Source organism: Protopterus annectens, chromosome 12.part0 (genome assembly GCF_019279795.1).
Source record: "Protopterus annectens isolate FY-2018-M chromosome 12.part0, PAN1.0, whole genome shotgun sequence".
NCBI lineage: Eukaryota > Metazoa > Chordata > Ceratodontiformes > Protopteridae > Protopterus > Protopterus annectens.
In genome coordinates, this window is record NC_056746.1 from 1,246,135,774 (window position 1) to 1,246,152,230 (window position 16,457).

A 16,457-nucleotide genomic window follows, 5' to 3' on the forward strand; every position below is an offset into this window, starting at 1 on the left:
CATTTATTCAAGTTTTATAACAATCAGACAGAGACAAGCATAAAATGAAAGAAAAAAAAAACAGTATTGACAACATACAGCTATTTACAAATATGTAACAGTTTTAGCAACGGATTTATATAGTTGACGTCTGATAAAAAGCATGCACCAAAATAAATACATTGCGATAATTTTATGACAGTAGTTACAAAATATCTACAAGCATTTAAAATACTTAATCAGTTATCTGTGAGTACTAATAAAAGTATTAGTAGCTGGTGTATTATTTTCAGAGTATTATTCAGAAATTCTGCAGGACTCGCATATTGAATTATTGACAGAATGCGCTGGTTTTGATACTCCTTCACTGCAACGATGATTTGATTCTCCAGGACTCGCATATTGAATTATTGACAGAATGCGCTGGTTTTGATACTCCTTCACTGCCACGATGATTTGATTCTGATACCCTTTAGGCAACTTTTCAGGTGGATGAGCATGGTACTAAAGGAAGCAGAAAAACCTGCTACTAGGAAACCGTATGTCCGAAAGTAGAAAGGGTTTTCTAATTGGTGCCCAGCCAATAACCAGGGCCCAAGCCGGGTTCATGTACCACTTGGTGATCAAATATTTGTGTGAGTTACTGACCTATACCCTCTTATTCCTTTATCAAGGTATATTTTGCAGCCATTTAAACATGTCTGCCCATGGATCCTCCTCTTTTTTCTTTCTTTGTAGTAAAACAGCTGTGGCACCCCCTAACTGGGAAAATCCGAACGAAGAAGAAGTTGTTTTTGAAGGGAGTCTTATGCCTTTTTGGGATCTTAACTCTGTGCTGGAAAAGTTATGCCTCTGTTTGAACCTGCTCATCAGGCAGATTTAATGTTGATTACATGGGAAAGCTGTGTTTCTCATTGCTCTGACATGTGCAAGAACAGTATTGCAAGCTGTTATGATGGGCGAGCCCAGTCTAGTTTTTATAGCGATAGGGTCTCATTAAGAATAAATCCCTCATTTATGCTAATAGTTGTTTCAGAGTTTACTTTGAATCAAGCCATCAATCTCCAAGTCTTCTGTCCAGATCCTAAGAATACATAATCTGAAAGTGTATAAGCAGCTTGAGTAGTATTTTGACAGAACTAAGTCTTTTAGGAAAGCAAATCAGCTATATATTTCTTATGATGGGACAAAGAAAAGACAGTGTGTGTCAAAACAGACTATTTCAAGATGGTTGTTCTTAGCTATTGCCTTCTGTTATATCTACTATGGTGAATCAGTTCCAGACAGTATCAAAGCACAACCTACTAGAGCCTTGCCTTTTTTGATGGCATATTGGAAAGGGATGGACTATAGAAATATTCTAGAAGCAGCTACATGGTCCTCAGTATGTATTTTTACAAAGCATGAGAAACTGGATTGATCCTCCAGAAGTAGGACAGGCGTTACTAGGACCAATTCCCTAGGGCTCCTGCATCCATATCCTACCTTCTCCCAGGTTGGTTAGGTTTTGATAATCAATCCATATAGACTAAAGGCTACTGCCGCAATGAGAATGATGAACATAGTACAGTTGTGTAAGTTGCACTTACGCATAACAGTAAATGTTCGAATTCCTCACTGCTGCAATAGCCACACCCTCCCTCTATCTCCCTTCTGGTGTATATGTTTACTGGTCGGAATGTAAACTTTTTTGATAGTTGTAAATCTTTATGAATTCTAGGATAGGTGCACTCCTGTCCTTATGAGCAGGAAAGCCCTGAAGAACTCTTCCCTCTGACAGCTGATCCCCCTCCCCCCACAGGCCTGACCAATCAGCAATTAGAGTGATGGTGTGGGAGGGAGCCAGACCTTTGAAAAGCTGACTGGATATTGTATCATGAACAGGGCACAACCATTGTAGCTTAAACGATACTGCAGCTGCAAAGAATTCAAACGAGTGCTGTTTGGGTAACTTACACAGATGTACGGTTGTCAAAGTTACACTTACCCAAACAGCCCACGTTTGAATTCCTTGCTGCTACAGTATCATTTAGGCTACAATGGCTGTGTCCTGTTCATGACACAATATTTTTGGTAACAATGGCCTTGCAATGTTTTAGCTGTTTTTTTTTTTTTCTTTCCTTCTTGAATATGTTAATTGTGATGGCACTTGTTAGCTTTACATTGTTTCTCTTTCTAAAAGTATTTTTGTTTATATGTTGTGCCATGTTTTCTTGATAGCAGACAGTTAACATTTTCAGTAAGTTTAATGCTTTGGTAAGGAAGAAAACAGTTTTTTGAGAAAGTTTCCTACAGGTAGATAGTTTTAGCTACCTCAAAATGCCTGGCCCTCCCTTTCAAAAAAACATATTTTGGAGAAAATAGTTTGAAGATCTGTGGTTTAGAAGCACAATTTTAAACTTTTTTTTCTGTTCTGTGACTTGGTCTGATTGTCTAACTTCTTTCTGAAGCAGAGCATTTGGATCTGATTTACATGTATTCCATTTGTTGGTGTATATAGTCTGTAATTATTTATAAAAAGAGTGTATTAATCTTCATGGCTTCTCTCAAATAATGAACTCCCCCACTAGAATTCATAAACCTAATAATAAAGAAACCATCCTTGACTGGATCCTTATAAACGGTCATCCTGGAACCTATACAACAGGAACACTACCAGATGACATTAGTGACGATGTTCTAACCTATATAACAAAGCAAAAGCCTCACAGTCCTAAAAATAATACTTTTAAATCCTATCGCTCAAAGAAGCACTTTAAAGCAGAAAGCTTTCAAAGTGAACTTAACGCCTGTGACTGGTCACCACTGAAACTACTCAAACTAGATGAAGCGGTTTCCTACTTTAATACTAAATTCCTAGAAATCCTAGATCTCCACGCCCCCCCTGCGCTCTTCCCGAGTTAGGAGCAAACCAGCCCCATGGCTCACAAAACAAACCAAGGAAAAAATATTCCTTAGGAACAGAATATGGGCCAAATGGTGAGCCACTAAGAGCTCTGCAGACCAGCTACTATATAAACAACTAAGAAATGCAACGAAAAGAGACATTATCCTAGACAAAAAAAAACTTTTATCACCACCTTCAACAATCTCACCCAAAAAACCCTCAAAAGTTCTGGTCAGGCATTAATAAACTTCTCCAACCAGGGCATACCAAAACGCCAGCCCCTTCCTCTATTCCCAACAACAATCCCCTACTAATAGCTGATGCCTTCAACAAGTACTTCACAGAAACTATCATAACTCTTGCAAAGACACTACCTCACCCCCCCCACCCCATTCCAAAACACTAGCAGCTCAGTGCCCTCCTTCCATATACAACCCGTACCAACATCCTATACCTGCAAACTTCTTCAAAAGCTCAAACCCTGTACCCCTTCTGCAGACCACTTACCACCCGAATACCTCCAAATAGCAGCCAAAGCCATTGCATACCCAATATCCATCCTTATTAACAGAACAATCACAGAAAGTAACATCCCATCCATATGGAAAGTCTCTCACATCATCCCATTACATAAAGGAGGCAAATCCACTGATGTCTCTAATTTCCGACCAATTGCACTACTCTCCCCACTGGCCAAAATTATGGAAAAATGTGTTCACCACCAACTACTTCAACATCTGCTCCAAAACAATCTATGGCCAACTGCTAGCATGGCTTCAGACCTTTTCATAGCACAACTACCACCTTGCTAACCTTCACTGACTGTATAAACAGGAATCGAAATAATAACTCCCTATCTTCTGCACTATTCATTGACCTATCAAAAGCCTTTGATATGGTTAACCATGACTTATTAATCAGTGAGCTAAAAGCCCAATCTGTTGACCCACAAACAATAAGTTGGTTTACATCCTATCTAGAAAATAGACAACAAGCAGTACTCTGGGACAACAATCTCTCCTCACCTATTCCCGTAAACATTGGAGTCCCTCAAGGCTCTATTCTAGGCCCTCTTCTATTCTCCATTTTTACTAATAATCTCAACACTATTTTTCCTAAAGCCACCTGCATACAGTACGCCGATGACTCAACTTTAATCTGTACAGCTAAGTCATCAACCTCTCTTCAGACCTTGACTCAAACAGTATTTAATACTGTAGAAACATGGTTTACCCACCTTTGCCTCCTCCTAAATCCAAAAAAACCAAATTACTGCTTTTCTCTCCCACCCAAAAATCACCAGAAATCAACTTTACAATTACCTCCAACGATGGAACTACGATTACCCCAGATACTAACACACGTCTCCTGGGCATAACCATAGATAATAAACTTAGCTATGACAACCATATCAATAACACCATCCAAACTGTCAATAAAAAACTAGGCTCCCTGTATAGACTCAGACCCTTTCTCACACCACTAGCGAGAACCTCTATTACCCAAACTCACCTCATCTCTACCCTTTTCTATGCTTCTGCTATATACACCAACCTATCAAAATTCAACATAAACAAACTGGAAACTAGCTATAACAACATAGCCAGATTTGCCACAGGGAACCCTTTCAGAACCCGCCACTGCCACAACTTCAAACAACTAGGGTGGTCAGAGCTACAAAACCAACTATTGTATTATCAACTTGTTATCACACAAAAAATTCTTCATCACCCAAATAACTCCCCAATCCTCACTAACCTGATCACCCCTTATAAAAATCTTTCAACACTTCACTCTGCAAACAAACTACTAATTTCTAATGTCAAATCTAACAATAAAGCGGGGGACTCACTATTTACCAATATTGTGGGCAAAATTTGGAATAACCTTCCTATTACACTCACATCTCTCTCATCAACATCTCTCTTCAAGAAACACCTAAAAGAACACCAGCAACTACTCTGGCTCTGTCCCTGTTCAAAACCAGACTGAACCATAGTTCCCCTTGCACTACCCCTATCTTCCCTGCTATGACCTCTTTGTAACTAAACTCCTCAGAAGTCACCTGTACACTATCTAGTGTTTTGTTTGTTCTTTCTTCTTTCATCTATTTCCTTCAATCTTTCTTCTTTCTACCCCATATGACTCAGTAACTCTGAACCCTTGTTTTCTCCTACACTTTTGCCAATTAAAAAGTTTTCCTGTGCCTCTAACTTATTTCTTAAACATAAGTCTTATTTTTTATATCTTTTTTCTATCCAAATATTAATCCTCTCATGTGTAGTAATTCATATAAATATGCTTTTTAAGTACTGAAATTTTAACTACTGTTGACTTGTTTTTATCTATTGTATTTTTAACTACTGTTTTTATGTAATTTTACTTAACTCGGAGCTTATCTCCCTGGGCCTCTACTGAAAAAGGATATGTATCCAGCTAGACTAGCCCAGTCAACAAATGTAAAATAAAATAAATAAAATAAATAAATAAATATTTAGATGGAATATTATGACCGTTAACTGAACATTCTGCCAGACAACAGGTACAGTATGAAAGAACAAATGCATGTCATAGCCACAGAGTAGTAATAAATCTAAATTCCATCATCTTCTATTTTTCTGGTAATATATAGTCTTTACCATCTCACTGGAAAGCTGAGGCAGCTTGTGCTTCTGAATGTCTTTCCCATGTTAGATTACAAAATTTGTCCAGCAGTAAAATCAAACTGTCATAAAAAATGCTGTGATGGGAAGAACTGAACAGTTCTAATTTGCTACACACACTAGCATGTGCAGCTTTTGGTGTTGTTTTTTTTTTTTTTTTTTTTTTTTACTGTGAATGTAGTTTTGTTTTGCATTAATGAATGCCCTTGCATAGAAGTGAACTGCATGCGCAGTGGTTTAGTTTCTGCATGTAATGCTTTAGAAATGGACTTGGATGGTCTTTGCAGTTCAACCAATGAGCAGCTCATGTTCCACTAACTTAGGTAGGACTGCTGCACTTTTCTGATGCACCATGTTATTTCTGAGGGTAGCATGGTGGCATCATAGAATGCAGTGTGCCTGTTTACAAGAAGCGCAAGCACTGTTTGTCATGTATAGTATGATGTCTCACGGGGAACCTGTCCCTTTGCTGTAACTGGTGGCCATGAGAACATAGTCATTTCTCAAGGATTATGGCAGAAAGATACGAATGTCAGTGTGTTACCATCTGAACCAGCAGAAGATACCCTTCATGTCTCATTTATTTTCTTTCTCTCTCTCTCAAAGAAAACACATGCATATCATAGGCTGAAGGATGATGTTCCCACTGAAGTAAAGAAGCGCCGACTGCAGGAACTTAACACTGTTTTTCGTGAGGAAGCCTCAAAGATGAACTTAAAGGCAGTTGGAACCAATCAACTTGTTCTTGTGGAAGGAGTACGATACAGTGAATTTTATTTATTTATTTGTTTACTTGTAGAATATTGTGCTGGAATGAAAATTTCCAGATACAGTTTGAATGCTTCTAATTGCTAGCAGTGCAAACCATTGTTCATTTCTGTTTTAATAGCTGTTTGACTGCCATCTCTGTTTCTGTATACATGCGTATACTTAAATATCTAGCTCATTACTGAAAGTTTTGTTTACCGCACACTGGACAAATGTCCTGATGATTAAAAAGCAGTTGTCCCATTAGCTGTTGACTGAGTTCTTCTACAGTATTGTACAAGTTGCTAAGTAGATGTTATTCTGTACAAAACACTGTGTTCATACTGATAAAGTAAAACCTATAGGCAGTGGGGTATTATCCATACATTTATCTGTTTATTTTTATTTTATTGTATTACAACTGGCTTAGAAGACTAGTCCATCAATGGTCTTCTGTTGTAATTGTGGCTACCTTGCATACACATTTCTGTACATGTGTGTCTATGTATGCATATATATATGTGTGTATGGTTGCCCTATATATGATCAAACATTATTAATGTCATGGTTAAAAAAGTTTGAACATATAGAATACTGAACGTCCTAAATATCAAGCATACAAAAGTTCAAGAAAAGAAAAGTAAAAAGTATTTCCTTTCTCAGTCTTCACACAAAAACACCCCATAACTCAAACCTCAAATTCATCTGAATAGTGTCATTGCTACAGGAAGTTTTTTATTAAGGTAAAGTGTACAGTTAGGGTTGGGGAAGGGGCAGTGTTAGGATTAGCACCCATTACTAAGGCTGGCACAGTGGCCCAATAATCTTTTGGGTTCCTTAAATGGCAAGATGTTTAGGTGAAGTAAAGACTTGTTAATGAAGATGACAACATTTCTTGGGTAAAGATGACTGCGCTGCGTAACAGCCATTACCAGCGTACTTATCCAGCGAACAAATGTTAACTAAATACTGTAAATATTGATATCATCAGTGAAGAATTTTTTTATGCATTTTGTGCTATTCATAATGAAGGCTGGAGATATTTTAAGAAAGTTTGTAAATTATATTACGTATATATTAAAGGGAAGCAAAACATGATGACGAAATTCAGTACTTTTTTTTTTTTCTATAGGTTAGTAAGAAGTCATCAAAAGACCTGTGTGGAAGGAGTGATGGAAATATCAGAGTTATATTCCCTGCCATGGAGATTTCCACTCATTCATCATCAAGCAGTTTTGCAGAAATCAAGCCAGGCGACTATATTTTGGTTAAGGTTAGTCTCAATTTACATTTTCAGATGATCTTTTGGGTTCCTTGCACAATGACAATGATAGGTTGGCTGAAATAAAAACACAAGTTGTTTTGATCAATAAATGATTGCATTTATACAGGCAGGCAGATGGGGAAAAATCAGCAGTCTTTGTAGCTTGCTGATTACTGTTGCTAACCAATACATAGTTATTTTCACCAAATAGCATCTGCCACATTTTCTTAGTTTCTTTTCACTTCCTTTGGTATGAATTTTGCAGCATTCTCTGACCTGTAACTACAAGGCTGCACTGTCTTCCCTGTAGAGTAATACTTTATTGATTCATCCAGCTGTCAACTATGCCAGCCTCTTACCCTTAATTTTTTTCTCTGTTAAATCAGCTCCCAGTTGACCTATCCGAATTTAGCAGATCAGTATATTGCCCTGCTCCTGTCTTTCCTCCATAGTGTAGGTGACTGGTGCTGTCATTCTTTCTTCATGTTTCAGCCCAGACCCCACAACTCCAACTTCAAACTGTTTATTAGCAGTCTGCATACTATGTCCAGAATTATTTTTTTTAATCTCTGTGTAGCCTCGAGAATTATCATTACAGAGTATATTAGGACCACTGTCACTGCTGTATCTCACAGTCCATAAATAACATTTATCTTTTTTTTATTAATATTAATATATCTGATGTCTTTTTCGTTCATTCCTCAACCAGTGAGTTTTGTGTCTGACTTTGGATCCAACTTCGGCCACTTTTCAGAGTTTGGCTCCGTAGTTCAAGCATCTCTCTATACCCATAATCCTTTCTAAATGCTGTATTACCTCAGATCTTGTTTGCCTCTTCCAGCAATCAGCCGTGGTTTCTCGTAGCACAGTCTAAGCCTATTTAGATAAATGATATTTTCACTTTTCTCATTTTTTCTTCTTGTCTCCTTCCCTGTATATATATAGCTGTGGCTCAGTCTGGTTAAATGGAAAAGAAAGAAAAGAGAAAGCGCACATTTCTAATATGTTTAATTTCACAATGCTTGTGGGTATACAATATTTTTTGTTGTTCCATTGTCTGTGCAGATATAGAGATTGTCTGGTTTGCAGACTCTAGAACACGCAACATATAATTGTCCATGTGAGAAGCAATCCGTGTGTAGATCTAAACCGCACAATTCTAAAGATTGGCCCTGAGCTTTGTTGATGGTGATTGCAAACACCAATCGAATTGGGAATTGCAATCTCTTAAATTGAAATAGCATATCCGTTGGAATCATAGGAATGTGAGGAATGAGGACATCTTCACCTTTGAAAGGTCCTGTCAAGATTGTTGCTTCTATGACATTGCTCATTAATTTTTTTACTGCAAGCCGTGTGCCGTTGCAAAGCTTTGGCTCGTTGATATTTCGCAACATGATAATTGGCATGCCGATTTTTAATTGCAGTACGTGCGGTGGCATCCCTGGCAGATCGAGTGAATTCAAAAATTCTGTTGGATAATTAACCGCTTCATCTGCTTCCACAACAGTGTCGACGGACTTGAATGTGACTGCCTCGCTTTGAATGTTAGACTGAATAATATTGTTAAGTTCATAGACGTCTTTGTTCTTGGCCGCAAGAATAGCTCGTTCAGTCAGCCAATCGTGATTCTTATAATTGGTTTGAATATTGGGAAATACTTTTTCAACCAATTCTTCTTTTGACGTCACTAAATTGCAGAAGTTATGAGGCAATGAAATTCGACCTGAGGTCAGATCAACCGGCACCTTTCCGTTCCCAATTTCCAGCAATTGATGTGAGAATATCTCAGCTGATCGATCGTTTTGCAGCTGGACAAGCATATTTGTAGTTAATTTTAACGTCTTTACATGTCGCCACAAAGTAGAGTATTTCAGGCAAGCATTTATTTCATCCGCTGGTGTCGATCGAGGAGAACGAAGCAGATCTGAAACTGCAGAACGTGATCGCCGTGCTCGCAGCCGTGCATCCTCAAGTCTGGCTGCACTTCGCTCTGCTGCTTCCTCGGCACATATTTGAGCCATTCTTTGTCTGTTTCGCTCATTCGCTGATGCCCGTTCTTCCTCAGTTTGATTTGCAATTACTCGTCGCACTGCTTCTGCTCCGCGATAACGACGACCTAAGTTTGATCTTCTGCGAGGCATTATTTGAATGAACTAAAGCAGATCGATTGCACTGAAAAAGAAGAAAGAAAGTTATAACAAAAACATATAAAATTGCATATTTGTATACAAATATATAGAATCCATAGTAGGTATATAAAAACATGCACGTATTCGAATGCAACGTGTGACATCTATATAATAGTAGGTATATAAAAACACGCGCGTATTTGAATACAACTTTGTGTGAAAATTTCAAAGCAATCAGTGAAGAACTTTCGGAGATTTAAGATTTTGAACAAACGAACATTTACATTTTTATTTATATAGATATATAGATATATATATATATATATATATATTTATGTATATATATATAAAGTTAAAAAAGGAAGTAGTTGTAGGATTCTTTATAATTTTTCATTATCATAGTGTTGGGTGTGTTGCACCTTTTAGGCCTCGTGCCTTCATTTTCTTATATCTTTCCCCTTTTTCCTTCTGCTACAATATCTAGTAGATTTATTACCATTGTTGGTATTTTTCTACTGGATTACAGAGTTGTTGGTGATTACCATTGTTGGTATTTTTCTTTTTGTTCCTTTGTCTCTTTGGTTTTGTGGGTAATGATATCTGAAAAGCCCACTGACTTTAAGTGCTCCTCTTATGGGCACAAAATTCCTAATTCTTATGCCCATGCTGAATGCATCTAATAACTTGTAGCTGGGCATCGGAATGTTGAATACGAAATCTGTGAGTTCAATCACAGGGAGCTAGTAGCAAGCCTTCAAGCCTTCGGGGGAGTCCCTTTTCTGAGAAGCCTTTACAGCACTCCTGAAGTGTTGCCTGTTTGCTGCACTCTGGAGGAAGTCGGGGGAGGGGATTATCTGTGCACCCAGAAGCCTAGGCATCCATCACCAAAGATGTCTGGTTGCTGAAAATAATTTCCAGATGTTATTATTTTTCCTTTTCTCTTCTTCCTCCCATCCAGTCAAGAACAATTCTCATCATACTACCCCATAAGAGAAAAGCAGCAGCCTAGAAGATTGACAAAACTGCTTGCAAACAGAGTCATCTAAATGATGACCAGCAGGATTCAGAACTTATTTGAGATTATTTTTTGGTGCCAAAGAAAACCAGGGACCTCAGACATATCTTGGATCTTAGGCAGTTGAACCAATTTGTCAAACACCTGAAGTTCCAGATGGTTAAGTTTCAGTCCATTCACCCACTATTATGGAAGGACATTTGAATGTGCTCAGTAGATCTTCAGGATGTGTACTGTCACATCAAGATAGACAGGTGATCAGGAGAAACCTTCACTTCCATCTGGAAACCAGTCACTTTCTGTTCAAAGCCCTTTCTTTTGGCCTCACCACAGCTTCATGGGTGTTTACCAAGTGCATGGCGCAGTGGTTGTAGCTCACTTGAGACAGCTAGGATTCTGGGTGTTTCCCTATCTCAACAACTGGCTTTTCACTGCTCCCACTAACCATCTTGTGATTCAGACCAGGGACTAAGTGCTCTAATTATGTCTGCAGCTGGGTATCACAGTGAACTACAGCAACTCTCATTTTTCCACCACCCATGTCCTGGAGTTGATAGGCACTCGCCTCAGTGCAGTTTCCCAGATTGCAAGCCTACTTGAAACCAGGCTGCAAAAATTAGAGACAAGCCATGAATCTGCTATCTCTTCATTCACCTCCAGCCTGGTGTATTCTATAGCTCCTCAGTTCAATGTCAGTTGCTATTACACTTGTGCCGCTAGCAGGATGAGGGTTCTGCAGTGGATTCTTGCAGTGCAATGATCAATAGGTTGACACTCCGTGAATTTCCCTCTTCAAATCACAAAGATTTCTAGAGATTATATAAACTGATGGATTCCTGCACAAGTTCTCTCAGGGCAGCCCTTTGACTCTTCTTTTGCCAGAGGCCTAAGTGACCACAGATACTTCTCAGCTAGAGTTGGGGGCTGGCACTTCTCGGGGCAGACAGTTGAAGGCACGTGGTCCTCCTTGGCGGCCAATCATTACATCGGTGTCCTACAGATGAGAACAGTGCTTCTAACATTGCAGGCTTTTCGGGATGTTCTACCTCAGGGATGATTGTTGCTATACATACAACATGTCGGTAGTCTGGGCCATCAACAAACAGGGGAAACCCATCCCTACCTCTTGTGTCACGAAGCAGTGAGAGTGTAACAGCAGGTGAGTTCTTCCAGACGCTTTCTTTTAGTAATGCATATTCTGGGAAAGTCCAATGTACTAACAGACTGGTTGAGCAGATCCTTTCTGCTCCCCTCACAAGTGGTCTTTCAATCCTTCAGAAGTGAAGCAGATGTTTCATTAATGGGGCTGACCTTGCTGTGATCTCTTCACCTCTCCCCACATTTACAAGTACAACAGGTACTTTGCCCTGATCCCCCTAGAGGGGAGTCACCAAGAGATACTCTGATGCACAATTGGCCCCCTGGTATCCATTATGCATGTCAGGCTACTCTCCACATTCCAAAGTTTCTACAGAAAGCATATCAGTGCTCAAGTATTCTTCCATTTCTTGTTTTGCTTTACAGAACCTTTCACATCTCCAGTTAAATTGGCCCTTGTTTATTGATATTCCCTCATATTCTCCTCTTCTCTGAGATCTCTGCCTTGTCTAACTCTTCTATGTTAACCCTATTTGATTTCTGTGGTTTATTTGATCACTCACATCATATTACATAACAGAGCATAGGGCTGCTCCTTATTCCCCTCTGTTCCCTTTTCATATTTTACCCTCATATTCCATTCCCCAGCAGAATGATTAGAAGCTGAACTTCTTTACATTGCTGTATCTCTGCCCATATTTCTAATTCTGCAAGATATCACTGGGAGTTGACTCCCCATCCCAGACTACTCTTTCTAGTTTAGGTGTTTTCAGAAGTCAGGTTAATTCCATTCAGCATTCTTTTAGTTAGACTGGACACAAGTATGTTAAAGAAATACTGAGTTTTAGCACCCTTGGGCTGCTAGCATACTACCAGACAACCCCCACCACTACTCGGCTAATCCTTGATTTCTTTTCTAAGTGTGTCTACCTACATTGTTAATTCTTGTCTCATTCTTTGTGCTGCTCCACCCTAACTCCCTCTGTGGCGCAGTATTATAGGCCTTGCAAAAGCCCTAATGTACCACATCCGTGTTTTTCCTTTTGCCTCTCTGTGCTGTAACATAGTCGTAGATGTGTGTCAGATGGGACTGGACACATCTTTTGTTGTGTGATGTCATGCTGTTTCTGGTGGTCAGTCAGTAGCATTCAGCAATGTATCTGATCTGCAGGATTTTTCCATTACTTTTAAGGTGAGGAAATTAAGATCACCCACCTTATAATTCCCATTTCCTCCTCCTCGGATTGCTTGTTTTATAACTGTACCTGGTTGTTTAGCATGAAGATCGGTAGTACTGGCCCTAGAGTGTAAGGGAAAGCTTTATAACTTTGGCAGTGATCGTTCAAGAACTGATGCCACCTTTTTATATTACATGGTAGCTCACCTATTCCTTGAAACATCCACCACTTAATTAGTATCTACAGATATAGTATGATTGTACAGAAATATATAGGTTTAATACATTTTCATCAATAATTCTTTTCCAGCTTCACATATTCTGGGCATACTGTTTTGACTCACTGACATGAGCACTTGCATACACGCACACACACACACGTATGTTTATACCTTTCAAGAGTCTATGAAAGTAGAAATGTCCATGGTAACAACAGAACAAGTGATGGTACCTTTAGTTAATCTGCTGATATAAAAGAGTTCAATCCCTAAAGTTGACAAGTGATATAGAAAAACATACACTTCATCCAGACAGGATCTGATCATCTGAATCCTAAATTTATTTGTGACTGTGATATTGCTGTACTGTGCATGGGCTTAACGTAATTCACATCTAACAACAGGTGTATTTCCAGAGTATTTGGAAATCTTCAGACATCTTTCCTTTGAGAAAGCAAGATCCTTAAAAGGTAATTTTCTTTAGCACATCTACTTTCTTCCTTACCAAAAATAATAGAAATAGCTATTTAATTTCAAAATCATCTTGACTCGTGTGGACTACTCAGTGAGACCAACAGCATGGACTAATAAAGGAGCCTTACTATAACAGTCTGCATTCTTGTGGCACTAGACAAGGAGGTGCTTTCTACAGTTTTTATTTAATGAAGTTATTTAACCCTCAAACCATCACAGGGTTTCATGTTCTTTGGCTTTGGGAACACTGTTCCTTCTTTTTTTTGGGGCTTTTATAGTGTTAACTAACTAAACTCAGTCCTTCATGTGACCAATTTAAGAGTAAAGTCTGTGAAAGCTGTGTACAGGGGACTGATACTTTTCATAGTGTTTATAAAATGCGCTATGCAGTAGTATCATTATATTTCAGTATGTGTACTACAAAGGTAAGATAACTTGGGAGTCCTAAAATGATCATTATTTTATTGCCTGGAAATTGTCCTTGAATCTAAGCCACATTTTGTCACTAGCTGGGCAACCTGGGCCCTAGGCCTGAGGGTAAAACTAAAAAAAGAATCATGTTGTTTGAATCCCATTCAGGGATATCCAGGATCATGGACAGATGGGGCATCCCTTGTCCAAAAGAAGGACAAAATGAGAGAGTTTAACATAGTAGTCAGCTTCTTGTAGCATGCAAGGGTAGCCATTTCAAAAGATCAGACTCTCCTAGCAACCTGCAACAGTGTCTCTGGTCTTCTGACAAATGCATAAAGGGGGATTCCCCCAGTGTGGAAAGTTTGCTGTTTGCCTTCAAAGGGGTATCATGTTAGTTTCTGTAATAGTTTTTAACTAGCCAGAATAATGTTATGAATATACTTCAGATAACACACAGTAAGGGATGTAATTTTGTTAGAGGTACTTCACATAGACAGTATCGCTACATCAGCCCAGATGATGCTATGTACCTTCCTTTTTATTCCAAAGCCAAATGTTTCATCTGTACATTAATTTGTAAAATTCTCAGTTTTGACCAGTACAGGTCGCTTGCACCAAACACTGAAAGCCAAGAATGTCCAACAGTTCATTCATATTCAGCAGTTCATTCTTCTGGGAAAAAATGCGGGCATTCCTCATCATTCACTGCATCACTATGACTTTCTTGAATTTGGGATGGCAAAATTGGAATTTATTTCCTTTTGAAAGTATCTCCCTTCCAATGTTACCAAGCTTTACCAAAGCATTCAGAATGTTTCTCTCAAGAGAAAACTATCTGTAACTGTTAAAATATTATTGCATAATCTGAATGTACTTGCTAATATTTTATTTCTTAGTGCAGTGGGTCAGTGTTTGTTGGAGTAGGACAGTATCTGCACTCCCTTTAAACCCTGTATATGAATCAGCCTTTATAGAATGATTAGGAGAGGCCGAAGGTAGAACCTCTTCAAAAGCCTCCTTTAAAACAAACACGCTGTGACTGAATCTTTATAGAATATCTGATGACTACCCAAACACGTCCTTTTCCTGTAGACATAGTAAAGTTCAAACAATTTTTTATTCAAGAAAACAGGGGAAAGTCTCGTAGAGGGTACTTATCTGCCAAAAAGCTGAACTAGCTACCCAGCAAAAAACTGAAAGAACACAGTGAAGACAAAGTCTGACTGAAATTTTCTTTGGCAAAAAAAGTCCTGAATTTCAGCACCCATATGCCTTCTTTTATACCAGCCTACCGTTGTGCTTCCTCGTAAGTATGGTGCATGTTGAAGGTTCCCAGAAGTTTTTGCATACTGACCGGATGCCTGATCCTTTGCAGAATGTCCCATATAGCTGCATGATACTGCATCAGTGATTTATTTGAACATCTACTGTAATGGTATGTTTACTTGCACAACAGTATTTTACATTTATAGGCTTTATAATTTGATATTGAGCAGTATGTTACACAGCAGGAGGGCTACAAAAATAAATGAAAAATTAAAAAAAAGTAAGGAACAAGACATTTGAGTCATATGCTTTAAAATGGCGTTGGAGTCTCTTCTTCACTGTTAATTTGCATCTATTCAGGTTTATTCCCTTTATTCTCATTTTGTATTGCATTTTTTTCTGTTAGTAATAATGTGGCAAATATATCTACACAAAACTTTGAACATTCCATAATTTAGTAATAATTGCTAAGTCTTTGTTGCTAAATGAAGATTGTTGACCATATCCATTTTTAGATGTGACTTGAAAGGTTGCAACAATAAGTCGCTATGCAATAATATGCTTTTTTATACTTGATACAATACAACAGGAATACATGATGCAATTTCTAATTGTGCACAGAATCATATTAAATATGTACAGGCCGTTCCCTCGGTTTGAGTTTGCCAGTGAACTTTTCTGTAAACGGTGTATTTGTTGTAGGCAACAGCCCTCATCCCTCACTTTTTTTTTTTTTTTTTAACCTCAGAGTGATGGGTAGAGTAAAAGTAAAATTCATTGAAAAAATTAAGTTCAGGGCACAGTTTTGTCTTGTCTTGCTTTAATTGATTTTTTGGCAGCTAACAGAATTAAATTAATAAGGCCTTACAACATCTAGGCAATTTTGATCCCAAATCAAAATAATCATTTGCTTACTTACATCCATTTGCTCACCCAGTGTTTCTCATAGAGTATTCTGTAGGGAATTTTTAAAGATCTTCCAGCTCATTACGCTTCCAAAACATATGTTCCCAGTTACCTCTTTCTGCTCCATCATACCTCCAACTTTTGCACTCTGCCTGAGGAAAAATTCTTTGAAGTCTGCTTGGGATATAAAAATACCTATGCAAACATATCCAATCTT

At 38.4% G+C, this 16,457-nt stretch overlaps 1 protein-coding gene across 1 annotated transcript in view; it reads left to right on the forward strand.

Moving 5' to 3' along the window:
- CDK5RAP1 (CDK5 regulatory subunit associated protein 1) overlaps positions 1-16,457 on the forward strand; it is a 650,459-nt gene that overhangs the window by 583,243 nt on the left and 50,759 nt on the right. Inside the window, exons 11-12 of the mRNA XM_044089012.1 lie at positions 6,136-6,285; positions 7,409-7,549. Of these exons, the coding sequence (XP_043944947.1) occupies positions 6,136-6,285; positions 7,409-7,549 (291 nt within the window). The remainder of the gene's footprint in view (positions 1-6,135; positions 6,286-7,408; positions 7,550-16,457) is intronic.